The sequence below is a fragment of the Haliotis rufescens genome, unplaced genomic scaffold (genome assembly GCF_023055435.1).
Source record: "Haliotis rufescens isolate VD_foot unplaced genomic scaffold, xgHalRufe1.0.p SCAF_3, whole genome shotgun sequence".
Taxonomy (NCBI): Eukaryota; Metazoa; Mollusca; class Gastropoda; order Lepetellida; family Haliotidae; genus Haliotis; species Haliotis rufescens.
Genome location: NW_025964001.1, coordinates 23,160,005 through 23,178,873, shown reverse-complemented (window position 1 = coordinate 23,178,873; position 18,869 = coordinate 23,160,005). Strand labels below are relative to the sequence as shown.

The window sequence follows — 18,869 nt, the reverse complement described above, 5'->3', positions numbered from 1 at the left end:
TATGGCAGGTCCAGGGATCATTTTAATATGGCAGGTCCAGGGATCATTTTAATATGTCAGGTCCAGGGATCATTTTAATATCTCAGGTCTAGGGATCATTTTAATATGTCAGGTCCAGGGATCATTTTAATATCTCAGGTCCAGGAATCATTTTAATATGTCAGGTCCAGGGATCATTTTAATATGTCAGGTCCAGGGATCATTTTAATATGTCAGGTCCAGGGATCATTTTAATATGTCAGGTCCAGGAATCATTTTAATATGTCAGGTCTAGGGATCATTTTAATATGGCAGGTCCAGGGATCATTTTAATATGGCAGGTCCAGGGATCATTTTAATATGGCAGGTCCAGGGATCATTTTAATATGTCAGGTCCAGGAATCATTTTAATATGTCAGGTCCAGGAATCATTTTAATATGGCAGGTCCAGGGATCATTTTAATATGTCAGGTCCAGGAATCATTTTAATATGGCAGGTCCAGGGATCATTTTAATATGGCAGGTCCAGGGATCATTTTAATATGTCAGGTCCAGGGATCATTTTAATATGGCAGGTCTAGGGATCATTTTAATATGTCAGGTCCAGGGATCATTTTAATATGGCAGGTCCGGGGATCATTTTAATATGTCAGGTCTAGGGATCATTTTAATATGTCAGGTCCAGGGCTCTGGGATCCCATCTGTGATTCGAAAAAATGCAAGCTGGACATTTTAAAATTTGCCAACAGGATATTTTCAAAAAAGTACCTGCCTGAGACTGGATATCATAAGAAAGGACATAAAATAAAGAGGTGCTGCCAGACCGGTGTGTTGTTGATGATTAGTGTATATACAAGACTTGCATGGTTGAGCGATCGCTATCGGTCAACATCATATATTATACATGGTAAAAACTACATCATATCCCTTCAGGGAATTCAGGTGGTAATAAACTTGAATTTAGAGGCTTTAATTTACAGTGAGATTCTTCAGAATGATATAGATGATTCTCTGGGTGCAATACCTTTGAGGATGTAGTCAGTCAGCAGGGTTGGAACTGTCTGGCTGTCTTCATTGATGGCCTGTAAAACTGCAACAACAAACAAAATAATGCAAAATTATAATTTTTGAAAGATGTTGGACTTCTGTAGCATCATTGTAGCTTCAAGTGCAGCAACAACTTGTTAACCCTGAACTCATTGGCTTGAGATAGTTCCACATGACACATATGTTGTGTGCAGCCGACCCTTCCCCCAATTGTTTAGGCATAGTTATCATGTTGATGTATAAATAAATTCATAACTAAATCATTTAGAGAAATGCATTAAACAAAAATAACAATAACTGACTAAATGTTGGCTAACAAATGCAAATTGTCGCCTGAATTATTTCAATTCATTGTTTCTCATTCTAACTGCATCCCTTTTGCAAACAAGTTGTCTTCCAAACAACTGCTGTCATATACAGTCAAGTCTCGTTAATCCGACAACTGGCTTTATCCGACACGACTGTTGGGAATCGATTAGATCAGAGCTATTTAGACCCGTTATTCCGATAGTCTCGCACCCCGACACAACTAATTTGCAACTATTAACGAAATCACTCATTACAGTCTTGATAATCTGACACAGTAATCAGCGTACTCCGCAGTCATATGCCTGCCAGTACACAGCGCGTGTTTTGATGCAAGACGAGTCGACAAGTAGCGTGTTTGTATCGTTATTTATCGAGGAGTTATCCGATTTTCCATCATGAAGGTTGATAGAACTTAATTTTGTTTATCCGACATACTCGTTAATCCAACATAATCATATGCAACCAACCATGTCAGATTAAACATGTCGGACTTGACTGTAGCTGGAATATTGCACAATGCGGTGTTAACAAGAAATACAGTCTCCCACCCGCCAGATGCACTGTACTTACTTTTGATATAGATCTGGAGCTGTTCTGAGGTTGGCGGCCCCTGGTGTAGGTGGTATGGGATCACTGTAGTCAGGTACTGCAACACAAGTCACCATATCACAAACACATCCTTCAGGACGTCATCTGATCACAGTGATGCCTAGCCTATATTTCCCATCAAATATTACAATATGTGTGCAAAGTCAGTTGGGCTGAAGGTTTCTCTGAACAGTATTTTTGTTATATCACAGCATGTCAGCTGAAAGTGGGAGGAAAAGGTGGGAAGATGATGGTGATACCCATGAGCATGGGAATGATGCTTACAGACCAAAAATAACAATCAGGGTCACTCTATTCTAATCTAAGATCAGGAAGACAGCAATGTTAATAGTATAACCCATGAGGTTCTTGTTACAAACTGTTCTAAGCCAGTATCCTTCCAGGGTAACAAATTCAAGCCGTATTCTATAACCGACTGATCATCGACGACAGCGGAAATCTGATCCAGTATCCTCCCAGGGTAACAAACTCAAGCCATATTCTATAACTGACCGACCTTAGACTGTTCTAAGCCAGTATCCTCTCAGGGTAACAAACTCAAGCCGTATTCTACAACTGACCGACCTTAGACTGTTCTAAGCCAGTATCCTCTCAGGGTAACAAACTCAAGCCGTATTCTATAACTGACCGACCTTAAACTGTTCTAAGCCAGTATCCTCCCAGGGTAACAAACTCAAGCCTTATTCTACAACTGACCGACCTTAGACTGTTCTAAGCCAGTATCCTCCCAGGGTAACAAACTCAAGCCTTATTCTACAACTGACCGACCTTAGACTGTTCTAAGCCAGTATCCTCCCAGGGTAACAAACTCAAGCCGTATTCTACAACTGACCGACCTTAGACTGTTCTAAGCCAGTATCCTCTCAGGGTAACAAACTCAAGCCGTATTCTATAACCGACTGATCATCGACGACAGCGGAAATCTGATCCAGTATCCTCCCAGGGTAACAAACTCAAGCCGTATTCTATAACTGACCGACCTTAAACTGTTCTAAGCCAGTATCCTCCCAGGGTAACAAACTCAAGCCTTATTCTACAACTGACCGACCTTAGACTGTTCTAAGCCAGTATCCTCCCAGGGTAACAAACTCAAGCCTTATTCTACAACTGACCGACCTTAGACTGTTCTAAGCCAGTATCCTCCCAGGGTAACAAACTCAAGCCGTATTCTACAACTGACCGACCTTAGACTGTTCTAAGCCAGTATCCTCTCAGGGTAACAAACTCAAGCCGTATTCTATAACCGACTGATCATCGACGACAGCGGAAATCTGATCCAGTATCCTCCCAGGGTAACAAACTCAAGCCATATTCTATAACTGACCGACCTTAGACTGTTCTAAGCCAGTATCCTCTCAGGGTAACAAACTCAAGCCGTATTCTATAACCGACTGATCATCGACGACCCCGGAAATCTGATCCAGTATCCTCCCAGGGTAACAAACTCAAGCCATATTCTACAACTGACCGACCTTAGACTGTTCTAAGCCAGTATCCTCTCAGGGTAACAAACTCAAGCCGTATTCTATAACCGACTGATCATCGACGACCCCGGAAATCTGATCCAGTATCCTCCCAGGGTAACAAACTCAAGCCATATTCTACAACTGACCGACCTTAGACTGTTCTAAGCCAGTATCCTCTCAGGGTAACAAACTCAAGCCGTATTCTATAACCGACTGATCATCGACGACCCCGGAAATCTGATCCAGTATCCTCCCAGGGTAACAAACTCAAGCCTTATTCTACAACTGACCGACCTTAGACTGTTCTAAGCCAGTATCCTCCCAGGGTAACAAACTCAAGCCTTATTCTACAACTGACCGACCTTAGACTGTTCTAAGCCAGTATCGTCTCAGGGTAACAAACTCAAGCCGTATTCTACAACTGACCGACCTTAGACTGTTCTAAGCCAGTATCCTCCCAGGGTAACAAACTCAAGCCGTATTCTATAACTGACCGACCTTAAACTGTTCTAAGCCAGTATCCTCCCAGGGTAACAAACTCAAGCTGTATTCTACAACTGACCGACCTTAAGACTGTTCTAAGCCAGTATCCTCCCAGGGTAACAAACTCAAGCCGTATTCTATAACCGACTGATCATCGACGACCCCGGAAATCTGATCCAGTATCCTCCCAGGGTAACAAACTCAAGCCATATTCTACAACTGACCGACCTTAGACTGTTCTAAGCCAGTATCCTCTCAGGGTAACAAACTCAAGCCGTATTCTATAACCGACTGATCATCGACGACCCCGGAAATCTGATCCAGTATCCTCCCAGGGTAACAAACTCAAGCCTTATTCTACAACTGACCGACCTTAGACTGTTCTAAGCCAGTATCCTCCCAGGGTAACAAACTCAAGCCTTATTCTACAACTGACCGACCTTAGACTGTTCTAAGCCAGTATCCTCCCAGGGTAACAAACTCAAGCCGTATTCTACAACTGACCGACCTTAGACTGTTCTAAGCCAGTATCCTCCCAGGGTAACAAACTCAAGCCGTATTCTATAACTGACCGACCTTAAACTGTTCTAAGCCAGTATCCTCCCAGGGTAACAAACTCAAGCTGTATTCTACAACTGACCGACCTTAAGACTGTTCTAAGCCAGTATCCTCCCAGGGTAACAAACTCAAGCCTTATTCTACAACTGACCGACCTTAAGACTGTTCTAAGCCAGTATCCTCCCAGGGTAACAAACTCAAGCCGTATTCTATAACCGACTGATCATCGACGACCCCGGAAATCTGATCCAGTATCCTCCCATGGTAACAAACTCAAGCCTTATTCTACAACTGATCAATCATGGAAGACCCAGGTATTCTAATCCATTAATATCCTCCCAGGGTTACAAACTCAAGCCGCATTCTATAACCGACTGATCATCAGCGACCCCGGAATTCTGATCCAGTATCCGACCCGGGTTACAAACTTAAGCCGTATTCTACAACTGATCGATCTTAGACTGTTCTAATCCAGAATCCTCCCAGGGTAACAAACTCCAGCCCTATTCTATAACTCACCGATCCTGGACTGGTAGTATTGTCATTGTTGTTTGCGCTGCACTTCTTCTTTTTCTTCTTCTCCACATTGCCTTCGCGCCGCTTCTTCTGGATAGTGAGTAGGAGAGAGATGAACTGGTTCTTCAGCTCCTTGTCGTATTCCAGCTCATCGCGCAGGGCCAGCTCATGCACCAATGTCTCGTTCAGCTCCTTGATAGTCAGCTCATACTCAGCCAGGACTTCGTGCAGCTCAGTGTTGCTCATTCCCTTCAGCTCTGTGGATAAGAGAGGAGGACACGCTCAGTATCATGGATCAAGATACATGACAAAAAATCAAGTTCTTTGACAGAACGTTTTACAAACTATATACCAACCAAAACAACCTAAGTGAGTGAGTGAGTGAGTGAAAGCTGTTTTATGCTGCAGTCAGCAACATAACAGGTGAGGTGAGGTGAGGTGAAACACAGTATATTGACTCCGAGCAGACCAGTCCTTGTTTCAGCCCCTTAATGTTGAGCGCCAGACAAGGTAACAACAAGTACCATCTTTTAACGTCTTTTGGTATGACGCGGACGGGGACCGAATCCTGGACCTTCCGCTCTCCGGGCGGACGCTCTACCTCTAGACCATGGAGGTGGTCCAGCAACATAACAGCTGCATTACAGCTGGTCTTGGCTAGGATAAACTAGTGGCTGACAGACTATCGGAAAAACTCAACAAGGTCAGACATTGTAGACAAGGCCACTAGAACAAAGCAAGTGAAAATCTGGAAGGGCTAGTTGGATTATCCAAAAAGCTAGTTATGTTACAAAAAAGACTAGTCTGAAGTGATCTGAGGATTAGTTGGAAATGACCAATGGTGTCTGGCCATGTAAAAGCCAACCAATCATGAGACAGCTCTGGTGTATTTGTGACATTTTCTGACCCGATTCATAGAATGTTTGAGCAAATTTGCTACTAAAGAAGTGAAAAGGAAAACACCCACACAACCAAAGTCTGATGTGATCTGTTTCATGTAAATGTAACAATCTTGGCCACTAGAAACAAGGAACAGACTGTAGAGTTGGTTTGAATATCTAATTCCATGGTAAGTACCTTCATGGTAATGTTCCAAATGTTCCAATCAATGAAAAACAACCTGCTGACACCAGCTATGATAGCAGCAACAGAACGACAGACACACCTTTTGTGTGTGTGTGTGTGCGAGTGTGTTAATAATACACTATACCAATGTTTGTTTGTTTGTTGTTTAACACCGCACTCAGCAATATTCCAGCTATATGACAGAGGTCTGTAAATAATCGAGTCTGGACCAGAAAATCCAGTGATTGACATCATGAGCATCGATCCATGCCATTGGGATACAATGACATGCATCAACCAAGTCAGCGAGCCTGACCACCCGATCCCGTTAGTCACCTCTTACAACAAGCATAGTCACCTTTTACGGCAAGCATGGGTTGTTAAGTCCTATTCTACCCCGGATCTTCACAGACCTTAACTGCAACTTAGCTTCAGACTAGTGGTTCAAGTCACACAGACACTTTGATGCTATGGCCATACTTTTTGTCTTTATATATGTTGTGAATTAATCCAAGGTGTAATGACGTAAGTAAATAGACTTCACATCGCCTTGAACAATATTTCAGTTGACAAGTCAAACTGCACTGCTTGTAGGTGTTTACCACCTCAGTGAAACACACGGGTGTGGGTGTGGCACCTACAGACCAAGGATCATAATCAAGGTGAATCTGGCATTTGAACACATCCAGCATTTCCTGGACAAGCATAGTCGCCTTTTATGGCAAGCATGGGCTGCTGAAGACCTATTCTACCCCGGATCTTCACGGGTTAACTATACCAATGGCAATGCCTAGCAGTGTAACATATCATCTCAACCAGTAACACTGAAACTTGCTATTAAGTAAACATTGGGAGTGTGATGTATTTCGGTCAATTCCCACTTTTCATTATAACCTTTCAGTTAAGTGGGACTGTCCAAGTTTTGGGAGAACCCAGTGTTCAGAGCACATGGGTGAATATACCTTCATAGCTGAAGAGCTCCGTGTACATGACAGGTAGTGTCACCTGTCAACTGAACATAGTCAGAAAATCCTCATGCATTGCACTAATGTGTGGAAGGTCAGAACAGGCATGAGACTGTCAGTTACCTCCCTTGACCTGTGCAAAAAATTAAGTTCTGGAAATGTTTGTCATGCAAATGATAACAAATCCTCATGTTTACTGATATGGGATGATCATATGACATATAATTATTCTGAATCTCTAGATTAGATTAGATTAGATGTTTATGCTGCTGCTGTAGAAAATGGCAACTGGTGTCAAGTACTGCCAAGGCCGTAGTTAACTTTTTTTGACTGGGGGCGGGGGGGGCAAATATTTGTACAAGTATCACTTGTCCCCAACTTGTATTTTCATTATTCAAATAAAACTGTTTTCTATAAAAAAATCCAGAGGGGGCAACTGCCCCCTCGGCTGGCTACGGCACTGACTGCTGTGAGACTTGCACACCCGTCAAACACCAGGCCACTGATGCTTACTGATGATAGCAAACCATATACAGTGCCCCAAGATGCTCTTAATATCAAATGGTGGGGAATGTTTTCATCGAACTATGAACATGCTCAGGGTGCTAAGGTTCAGCTGAGTTCATACCAAATGGTAAATCCGATATATGGGCATACTTTCCAAGGGTTTAGTATAAAATACAACCAAATCAGGAATTAATCCAGGATTGCAAACAAAGTGCACTTGACAGGCAATTTGGGAAACAATAGTTATTTGCTCTGAGCAGGCCCAGGTAAATCCCTGAAAATCATCTTGCATCAACCAAGTACAATGACTCCTCAGAACTTGAATACCTTAGATTGTTTATATTGTTTGGGACAATACTATCTTATGGTCCCAGGAGAATCCTTATCATCACTGTATGCTAATATTGGCACCCTGCTTATACCGAACTACATTATATTTGATATATACTAGGTACTCAAAAGAAGTTAAAGTACACCCAATGTTTTTACATGATTATAGTTAATGTATCATGGCTGGTGGGTATTGCAACACACATCCTTCAAAGTGTGTTCTTTAAGTTGTATTGAGAAGTATATTTGTCATAGTTGCCAACAAAGATTCATTGTATCCATAAGCAGTCTTCAAAATCTATATAAACATGAAAATCAAGGGCTTTTTGTTGTAACCCTAATGTTAAACATTTATAATTCAGGGGTTTCTAGATTCAAATACTACTGCAGCAAACCTCAAGGTCCTCAAAGTGTGTTCTTTAAGTTGTATTGAGAAGTATATTTGTCATAGTTGCCAACAAAGATTCATTGTATCCATAAGCAGTCTTCAAAATCTATATAAACATGAAAATCAAGGGCTTTTTGTTGTAACCCTAATGTTAAACATTTATAATTCAGGGGTTCCTAGATTCAAATACTACTGCAGCAAACCTCAAGGTCCTCAAAGTGTGTTCTTTAAGTTGTATTGAGAAGTATATTTGTCATAGTTGCCAACAAAGATTCATTGTATCCATAAGCAGTCTTCAAAATCTATATAAACATGAAAATCAAGGGCTTTTTGTTGTAACCCTAATGTTAAACATTTATAATTCAGGGGTTCCTAGATTCAAATACTACTGCAGCAAACCTCAAGGTCCTCAAAGTGTGTTCTTTAAGTTGTATTGAGAAGTATATTTGTCATAGTTGCCAACAAAGATTCATTGTATCCATAAGCAGTCTTCAAAATCTATATAAACATGAAAATCAAGGGCTTTTTGTTGTAACCCTAATGTTAAACATTTATAATTCAGGGGTTCCTAGATTCAAATACTACTGCAGCAAACCTCAAGGTCCTCAAAGTGTGTTCTTTAAGTTGTATTGAGAAGTATATTTGTCATAGTTGCCAACAAAGATTCATTGTATCCATAAGCAGTCTTCAAAATCTATATAAACATGAAAATCAAGGGCTTTTTGTTGTAACCCTAATGTTAAACATTTATAATTCAGGGGTTCCTAGATTCAAATACTACTGCAGCAAACCTCAAGGTCCTCAAAGTGTGTTCTTTAAGTTGTATTGAGAAGTATATTTGTCATAGTTGCCAACAAAGATTCATTGTATCCATAAGCAGTCTTCAAAATCTATATAAACATGAAAATCAAGGGCTTTTTGTTGTAACCCTAATGTTAAACATTTATAATTCAGGGGTTCCTAGATTCAAATACTACTGCAGCAAACCTCAAGGTCCTCAAAGTGTGTTCTTTAAGTTGTATTGAGAAGTATATTTGTCATAGTTGCCAACAAAGATTCATTGTATCCATAAGCAGTCTTCAAAATCTATATAAACATGAAAATCAAGGGCTTTTTGTTGTAACCCTAATGTTAAACATTTATAATTCAGGGGTTCCTAGATTCAAATACTACTGCAGCAAACCTCAAGGTCCTCAAAGTGTGTTCTTTAAGTTGTATTGAGAAGTATATTTGTCATAGTTGCCAACAAAGATTCATTGTATCCATAAGCAGTCTTCAAAATCTATATAAACATGAAAATCAAGGGCTTTTTGTTGTAACCCTAATGTTAAACATTTATAATTCAGGGGTTCCTAGATTCAAATACTACTGCAGCAAACCTCAAGGTCCTCAAAGTGTGTTCTTTAAGTTGTATTGAGAAGTATATTTGTCATAGTTGCCAACAAAGATTCATTGTATCCATAAGCAGTCTTCAAAATCTATATAAACATGAAAATCAAGGGCTTTTTGTTGTAACCCTAATGTTAAACATTTATAATTCAGGGGTTCCTAGATTCAAATACTACTGCAGCAAACCTCAAGGTCCTCAAAGTGTGTTCTTTAAGTTGTATTGAGAAGTATATTTGTCATAGTTGCCAACAAAGATTCATTGTATCCATAAGCAGTCTTCAAAATCTATATAAACATGAAAATCAAGGGCTTTTTGTTGTAACCCTAATGTTAAACATTTATAATTCAGGGGTTCCTAGATTCAAATACTACTGCAGCAAACCTCAAGGTCCACAGGACCCCCCTAAATTCCAAACTCTGACCAGCATAATAACAGTTTTGACGTTCATATTTGGATGATAATGAGTAAAAATCCTTGTTTTGTTTTGTTTGTTGTTTACTCCAGCTATGTAAATAATCAAGTCTGTAAAGATGATCTATAGATTCATGTTCTGAGCAACGATAACTCTGTCGGGGTACGAAGACAAGCTGCCATCAACCACAGCACTAAGCCTGACCACCCTCCCTCTTATTCCAATTCTAACCGGAATCCCCACAGGGCAAAACTCCTCCTTGAACTGAGTGTTGGATGACAGCATAAGATGGGAGCATTTGTGGTCAAGAACACCAGCTCAACTTTAAGATACTCTGGCGAGTAAACATCCCCACTTCTGCCAAATAAAGGAATGAATCAGGGAAGTGATTTGTTTGCACCAATATTGATTTTCTGCCCATTTCCAATGCTATCATTGCTGAAAATTACAAGCAATGATTTTATTTCATTAAACTGGAATATTTGATTGAGTGAATCATGTTTACACCACTCTTAACAGTTTTACAACCATATCATGATTGAAGACTTGAAGGGATTTGAACCAAGGCCTTAGCATGAAAAGCCATGTCTATAAACAGAAGTGCACAATATACTGTCCTACAAATGTCACTCCTGCATCGCAGAAATATACAAATGGTCCTTAGGCCACTTTTTGTTTTTTTTGTTTTTTTCATTTCACGGGCCCACTGCCCCTACTGAAAAGCAGCCAGTCCAAGAAATAAATTAAACATACACATCTTTATCATCATCATCATCATCATCATCATCATTATAATTATTATTATTAATTTTTCTCCCGTTAGTAATATAGGCCCTCTTTTACAATATAAAAAGTTATATATAAATTCCATGTCTGCATCCCTATCAGTAATTCAAAAAGCCAGCTGCAGTTTTAACTTCATAAATAAACAAACAAACAAAATTGATCCAATACAAAATGTTATCTATAAATTCCTTGTCCACTCTCTGTGATTCCAGAGGCCACCTGCAATTTTCAACTCCACGGCAGAATGACTTTTATATACATAAAAAAATGATTGATATTTGTTTTTATTTCGACTGACCTTGTGTGGCAAAGCTGGAATAAATCCATGCAACATAAAATTGTGGCCTAATGAGAAATGTGGGATGTGGGGTGTGGGATGTGGGGGTGGACACAACACAAGCATTGATCTTAGGACTGTATAATATTTTGTCCCCCCTCCCACCATTTTATGTACCATTTTTTTTCATGCCCCCCCCCCCCTCGTAGTTATGATAAATTGTGGCCACCCACCTCTTTTGCTGTGTCCTATTTTAAAAGACTCCCCCACCCCATAACAAATTACCAGTCCTAATCCGATTCCTACTCAATTTTATAAATAAGGCGAGATATAATTAACAACTTACTTCCAGATTTGATGAATCCAATATCTTTAAAAACTATACTGCAAATTGCAACTCCAACTGATACTTGCAAATGACTTAAAAAAAATGGGGACGACAAAAATAGATATTATTTCATTCCACTGTCATCTCAACGCTGTATTTATGGGAGGAAAGGGATCCAGGAGAAGGTTTACATGCAGTATGATACAATGATGGATGTTTCTAAGCCTTCATCAGCTGCCTCCAGGTCTTAATTTAGATGCCGAATCTGTTTTAGGTTCCATATAAGCAATGACGGTAACAGAATATCCCACTAGGCATACCAAATGGCCCCTGTTTTATTGATTGTGATAAATCAGTTATATTGGATCTATCATATTTCACAAGGCTAACAGTGTTGGACGTTTCCAAGCTCCAGGTTTCGGCCATATTTGTTGGAATTGAGGCTACAGATGTGCTGGTGAGCTCAGCTCTCGTCAGTGGTCGATTTGATATTGATTGGCTCACTTACTCTGCAACTCTTGTGTGTCTGTTGGCAATCTAGGAACAGACCATCAGTGGAATCGGGCCACATCACAAATTCCTGTTTTCATGCAGACATTGCTCCACAGTGCTTTGCAAGATGCATATTTCAACCTTTCGACTAGCATCACATTGATCATAAACAAAGGCTTCAAAGAATAAAAACTGCATAATTTGAAATGATGACTGTTATTCTTGAGCACAGTTTACTTTCTTGCATCATTTGCTGATATAAACAGTATTTACAAATGGTGGCTGTGCTTGTTACTAGTGGCCTGTAAATAATTGGCATTTATGGAATTGTTTCCGGTGGATCAAATAACATTGTAAAACAATGCATTACACTGATTGTCCTTTGCCTATCAATATTCACAGTGCCCATTCAAAAGGACTGGAGGCTTTACTGCCTTCCATTTGCATGTCTTCTGTAGGAAGCATGATTTGTAGGCATGATAACAGATTTCATAAGTATCAACAGCAGGGGTAGAAACTAACAGCTTTTGTCCACTAGTCCTTATAATGATAACATATAGCAAAACCCTTAAAATGGGCCAAATGGGCCAATTTCTACTAGTCCTTAGGATACCTTTACTATTGGGCAGTTTGGTAAGGACTATAGGACTAGTGCCAATTTCTAATGCTGAACAGTCTGTAACATGTAGGTGAGGTAATGAGTGAATTCGACAGTGTTCTAGTTATATCACGGTGCGTCAGCTTCATGTGGGAAGAAGCCCGAAGTGATGCATGTCTTAGACTTTTACCATTCTGGTGAATTCCAACAGCATGGATATTGGGCTGACAAACAGAGAAACGTAATCGGGGGAACCAGAATTCCAACCCATGATCATATTTTTTTTTGGCAAGGGGTGCAACTCTGCACACCGAATTGCAGCATCTAAGACGACACTGGGCCACCCATTCTACCTAATCTTTAAATATGGAACAACTAAATGAAATAGTCTTATCAGTAAAATATGATAAGCATCATCAAATCGTTAGAGCATGGCCCCCAACAGTCACCAAACCTGGGTATCATGAAACACAAACACCCTTACTACGTGGCTACACACTTCCTCAAGTCAAAATACATCAAAACCTTGGAAGTGCAATATGCCATGCCTTTTCTATGAAGCGTAATTCATCATTTAGCATCTTGATTCATCAATTCATGCTGAAAAAAGATCTGAGCAGTTCTTGCCAAGATCGCTAAAGGCTGCATCTTATCAGAAGATTTAAAAAAGTTCAGATAATTTGTTACGCAGCAGCATATCCAAATGTTTTTCTAATAATTTGTGCTGAAAACATTTTCCTATGATGCAAATTGACATTTTTGTAAAAAGCAAAGAAATAAGATCTGAATGAGAATGTGGCAGGCTTAACTGACAACTGCAGTAGCTTCAAAACTGTCATAGTGGCTTTCTTCTTCTGCTGAAGCAAACTTTCTGATAATTCAACTTCACAAACAGATATTTCAAGCTCAAGTTTGACTGACATAAATCCATAACATCATTCCTTATTCAACAAATACTAAATCCACATTCTCCATTGCAAGATCAATATTCATCGTCTGCATTTCTGTTGAATAAAGTTGCCCCCCAAAGAAATGCATCAAATGACAGTTTCAAACATCATTTTTTTTCACTATACAAAGCCTTCCTACCTTTTTCCTTTGACTTCCAACCTCATGTAATTAGAGATTTTGGTATCATTCATACTGATTGCTTACATCATGCACACCACAAGAACTGATCTTCACCTGTGAAAGACTGAAGCCACTTTAGCCACAAGTCATAAGCCCACATTTATTCAAATGTATTTTGTTCTTGTGAATTGAGTTCAATACGAATATTATTGAATATTAAAACCCAAATCAACTGAAAAGTACGACAAGGGATCAGTTCAGACTTATAGTCGGGTAGAAACCAAGAATTTCCCTTCGAAAATGCATTTCCAAAAGCCCAATGGGATTGGTTGGAATGGGGTGTAGGAGTAGCCTAGTTGTTCAAGTGTTGGCCTGCTGGGCTGAAGGTCTGGGTACGCTCTTCCAATATAATGTGTGAAGTCTGCCTTTAGCAATACTCCAGTCACTGCAGGTATCCCGAGAACAGTGTTAAATCCCACTTACTCACTCAGTTTAGGCAAACTCTTTCCTGCGAATAAAATTGTTTTACACTTGACCTCTGAACTATCAAGGAAAATATCATGTGTGAATATACTTGCTGATGTATCTTGCCTGATCGTAAAGGAAGGTTTAGTGATTGTAAATTTTGCATGTATTATCTTAACTTTGAAAATGGAAGTAGAAAACACACAAAAGCTATAAGACAATAATGTGAGTGAGTGAGTTTGATTTTAAGTGCTTTTAGCAATATTCCAGCAATATCACGGCGGGGGACACCAGAAATGGGCTTCACACATTGTACCAATGTTGGGAATCGAACCTGGGTCTTCGGCGTAACGAGCAAACGCTTTAACCACTAGGCTACCCAACCGACAATAAAGCAGTTGCATCAATTACATGCAATAAAATCAACAGGCAGAAATCAAAACTAAGGTGGGTCCTGGAGGTTTCCCCCGTTAGTATTTGAACCTAGGGACCCCCTAAACCGTAAACCTTGAACATTAGAGTCAAGAAAGGGACCCTTTGAATTCATGGTAATTTCAAACACAGGACAGGCTTACATACTGGAAGATATTCTAATCCTTAAAAATCATTTTACTGTGACAAGTCCCATCAGGTGTTTTTTTTATCCCGACACTCCAGGTACTATTTGTGAGTGTGTGAGTGAGTGAACTTTCAGTATGTGTGTTCATGATGTGTCATCCACAGGTGGGAAGAATGCCCAAAGCAATGCAGGTCTCAGATGTTGCCACTTCTGTGAAACTCACAAGTATTGCGCAGACAATAACTATTAACACTGCAACAATGTGAGGTCTGAAGCATCCCACAAGTGCAGAGTGTCCATCTCCTCCCGCCCTGCAACTCAGCAATCAGCTCAGAAATAGAGATATCTCACTAATCCCCTTATCAGACTCTTATCAATCACCAGCATGGATTGGGTTGGTAGGGGAAGAATGCACTGATGAATGGATTCTGATTACTGTCTCGAACATATGGACAGAATTTCCTGGAAATATTGACTGCCCCCATCTGGAACATTGTTGAAAACAGAACTTTCTAATCTTGTCCGGATACTGACACGATGGCATACATATATATCCTATACACACCCAGCTGGGTTCTCTCTTCCCAATATACACCCTGCTTCCTGCATGCATATAGCCCTCTGTACCTACCCAAAACCATGCACCTAACGAGACATTAAAAGCACAGCTGGAGGCTTTCATTCAATGAGAGATCCACATATGATATATCATCTAGAATATCAAAAAAAATTTAACTTTAAGATCCTACACTGCAGACACTATTCAAAGGAACATACATTTCATGGAAAATGTGACCGTATGACCATAGATAAGCCAATCTCATGGTTAAGCTGAGCTATTAACTTGGTCCTTGAACTTGGTATTAAGATGTTATGTGAGGTACAGAAGCTGGACCACCAACCTAAAACTATGTCTTCTCGTCATGATCCATCATCGGAAATAGAATATCAACAAATCTGTACTGAATTACAAAAGTTAATCCTGTCGTTACACTCTCTTGGAATAAAAAGTGTTCATTATATATCTGGATTTATGTTTGTAAACTATTTTATTAATTGTATTCGAACTTTCATTCAATAATGTTTATCCCCGTGTTATTGGTTTTCGGACACTTTAGAAACATTCGTAGCTTTCTGCCTAATCACATGCACAACTGCAAAACATCTCCTTCACTTTTAAAAGACGACTTTATCTAAAACAGGCCATCATCTGAGTAATTACGTCTCTGTGATGCCACATCCCCAGTTATAGCGCGAGTAATCGCAATAAACATGGCCATCCGAAAACCTATGATCCGACGATACATACATTTTGGCAAAATCTTGTGTCCCTCTGATACTTACAACTTCCATTTACCCTGTTCCATAATGTCCACCTTACCTCATACCATTAAGTTTGTTATTTCCAAGATATTCTCACAATTTTCGTTTATCTGTACCTTTTTTCCCTGTTAAAATATGACCCTTGAGTTGATACACATTATTGATTACTTGATACTTTCAAATACAAAGTATCTTAAATAAGAACATATCGAATGAATGATTAACAAGAATGCTTGATTTCATACTGAACTATCGCATGTGACATGTGCAGTTATCTGCCCATGATGACAGTGAATTCTGAGTTATTCCCCCTTAGTGACACTGACCTGCTTCAGGGTATGCTGGAAGATTGGCAAGTGTCTCCTTCAGCTTGGTGTAGCTCAGATCCTCAGGGATCTCTCCCTCCAGGCCCATTGGCACATCATCCAGGTCAGGCTCCTGAAACACATGGGGAGGTTTAGTGAGTATGAGGGGCAGTGGGGTAGCCTAGTGGTTAAAGCATTCGCTCGTCATGTCGAAAACCCGGGTTTGATTCCACACATGGGTACAATGTGTGCAGCTAATTTCTGGTTTTCCCCTCCTCTGGTATATTGCTTAAAGTGGAGTTAAACCATACTCACTCAATAGTGTGTAAAAATACAACCAATACCCACTGACAATGGTTTACTTGAATTCAGAACCTATTTTACTGACTAAATCTGTCATAAAATCATTTAACATAGAGTGCAGAACTTGAACATGTGACCTCTACTGAAGTCAGAACTGTGACATAACTGGTGATATAACAACGGGATTGATCACTATTACAGATTATTTATACATATACTTATGTTCCATACAATAATCACATCGGTGATAATATTGATACATAGAGAATACTACACTCATTCTCGTTAGATACCATTTTTACCAAACGAGTGGACTTTCGTAAAAAATGGTATATATTGAGAATGAGAGTGGTATTTTTTTATTACCCACGTTAAATATATATTTAAGTGTAAATACATAACTTTTATTGGGCATTGTTGACATTTCTATGCATATGCATTAACAACATGCACCTGCAGTTTGTCTTTGCAAACATAATAGCACTGACGCTCAAGATACTTTTGGAAGAATTTCTTCAACTTATGGTAATTCAAGCACCATGTTGTTAGTACGCAGGACACCTATAAAAAAATTTAAAAGTCACATCACACCGCGCTTTGAATATCGGACCAACAGTCGGTCACTCGCTCTGCCGAGGTCCTGTCTATGCATTCAATATGGTTCGGGTTCCTTTATCTAGATTATGAAGAAGATTATGTACATGTACAGTCTTATCTTAGAAACAATTTCTTGCAACAAAAGAAACTTTCACAGATCAAAAACATTTTCTCCTTTAAAAAAAATGACTACTGTTAAAAGTATTTGGGTATAAGATCGTACTGGCTTCTTGTTTGTCACCAGTCATTATCAATGACTTTCCAATCCAACCAACATAAAGACTGGGATCGAGGTATCTTTGTTTCTCATCAACCTGACACGAGAAGTGCTTTACAGAGTGTTTAAGTGTGCACTTACTCATCAAAAAGTAAATTTATCTAAATCCTGTCATTCACTGTTACAAAAGGTGTACTAAAATTCATGTCAGTCTTTTCACCCCCACAGCCGTGATCAGCGTATGTTCTCCATTAACAGTGAGTGTACTTAGCTTTTAGAAAGTCTGTCTGAAAAGGACAAATCTTCTGAATAAGCCAACAGAATGACGCAGTTCTTTTCGGGCTTAAAACAGCTGCTATAACACTGACTGATGAAGGGCATCTCCAGACAATATAACCGTTACTACACAGATCTTACAGACTGATGAAGGGCATCTCCAGACAATATAACCGTTACTACACAGATCTTACAGACTGATGCAGGGCATCTCAAGACAATATAACCGTTACTACACAGATGTTACAGACTAATGAAGGGCATCTCCAGACAATATAATCATTACTACACAGATCTTACAGACTGATGCAGGGCATCTCCAGACAATATAACCGTTACTACACAGATCTTACAGACTGATGAAGGGCATCTCCAGACAATATAACCGTTACTACACAGATCTTACAGACTGATGCAGGGCATCTCCAGACAATATAACCGTTACTACACAGATCTTACAGACTGATGCAGGGCATCTCCAGACAATATAACTGTTACTAGACAGATCTTACGGACTGATGCAGAGCATCTCCAGACAATATAACCGTTACTACACAGATCTTACAGACTGATGCAGGGCATCTCCAGACATTATAAAAGTTACTAGACAGATCTTACAGACTGATGCAGGGCATCTCCAGACACTATAATAGTTACTAGACAGATCTTACAGACTGATGCAGGGCATCTCCAGACACTATAATAGTTACTAGACAGATCTTACAGACTGATGCAGGGCATCTCCAGACAATATAACCGTTACTACACAGATCTTACAGACTGATGCAAGGCATCTCCAGACACTATAATAGTTACTACACAGATCTTACAGACTGATGCAGGGCATCTCCAGACAATATAACCGTTACTACACAGATCTTACAGACTGATGCAAGGCATCTCCAGACACTATAATAGTTACTAGACAGATCTTACAGACTGATGCAGGGCATCTCCAGACAATATAACCGTTACTACACAGATCTTACAGACTGATGCAGGGCATCTCCAGACAATATAACCGTTACTACACAGATCTTACAGACTGATGCAAGGCATCTCCAGACACTATAATAGTTACTAGACAGATCTTACAGACTGATGCAGGGCATCTCCAGACAATATAACCGTTACTACACAGATTTAACAGACTGATGCAGAGCATGTCCAGACACTATGACCTCACTACACCGATCTTATTGACTGATATAGTGCCTTTCACGACACATTGACAATTACTTCATAGAC

General features: G+C 39.7%; 1 protein-coding gene across 1 annotated transcript in view; it reads right to left on the bottom strand.

Annotated features, from left to right (window-relative positions):
* The window catches only part of LOC124146488 (fasciculation and elongation protein zeta-2-like), an 87,920-nt gene that overhangs the window by 8,202 nt on the left and 60,849 nt on the right, over positions 1-18,869 (bottom strand). Inside the window, exons 4-7 of the mRNA XM_046516801.2 lie at positions 16,250-16,361; positions 4,971-5,224; positions 1,906-1,981; positions 1,004-1,069 (exon numbers count right to left, since the gene is read on the bottom strand). Of these exons, the coding sequence (XP_046372757.1) occupies positions 1,004-1,069; positions 1,906-1,981; positions 4,971-5,224; positions 16,250-16,361 (508 nt within the window). The remainder of the gene's footprint in view (positions 1-1,003; positions 1,070-1,905; positions 1,982-4,970; positions 5,225-16,249; positions 16,362-18,869) is intronic.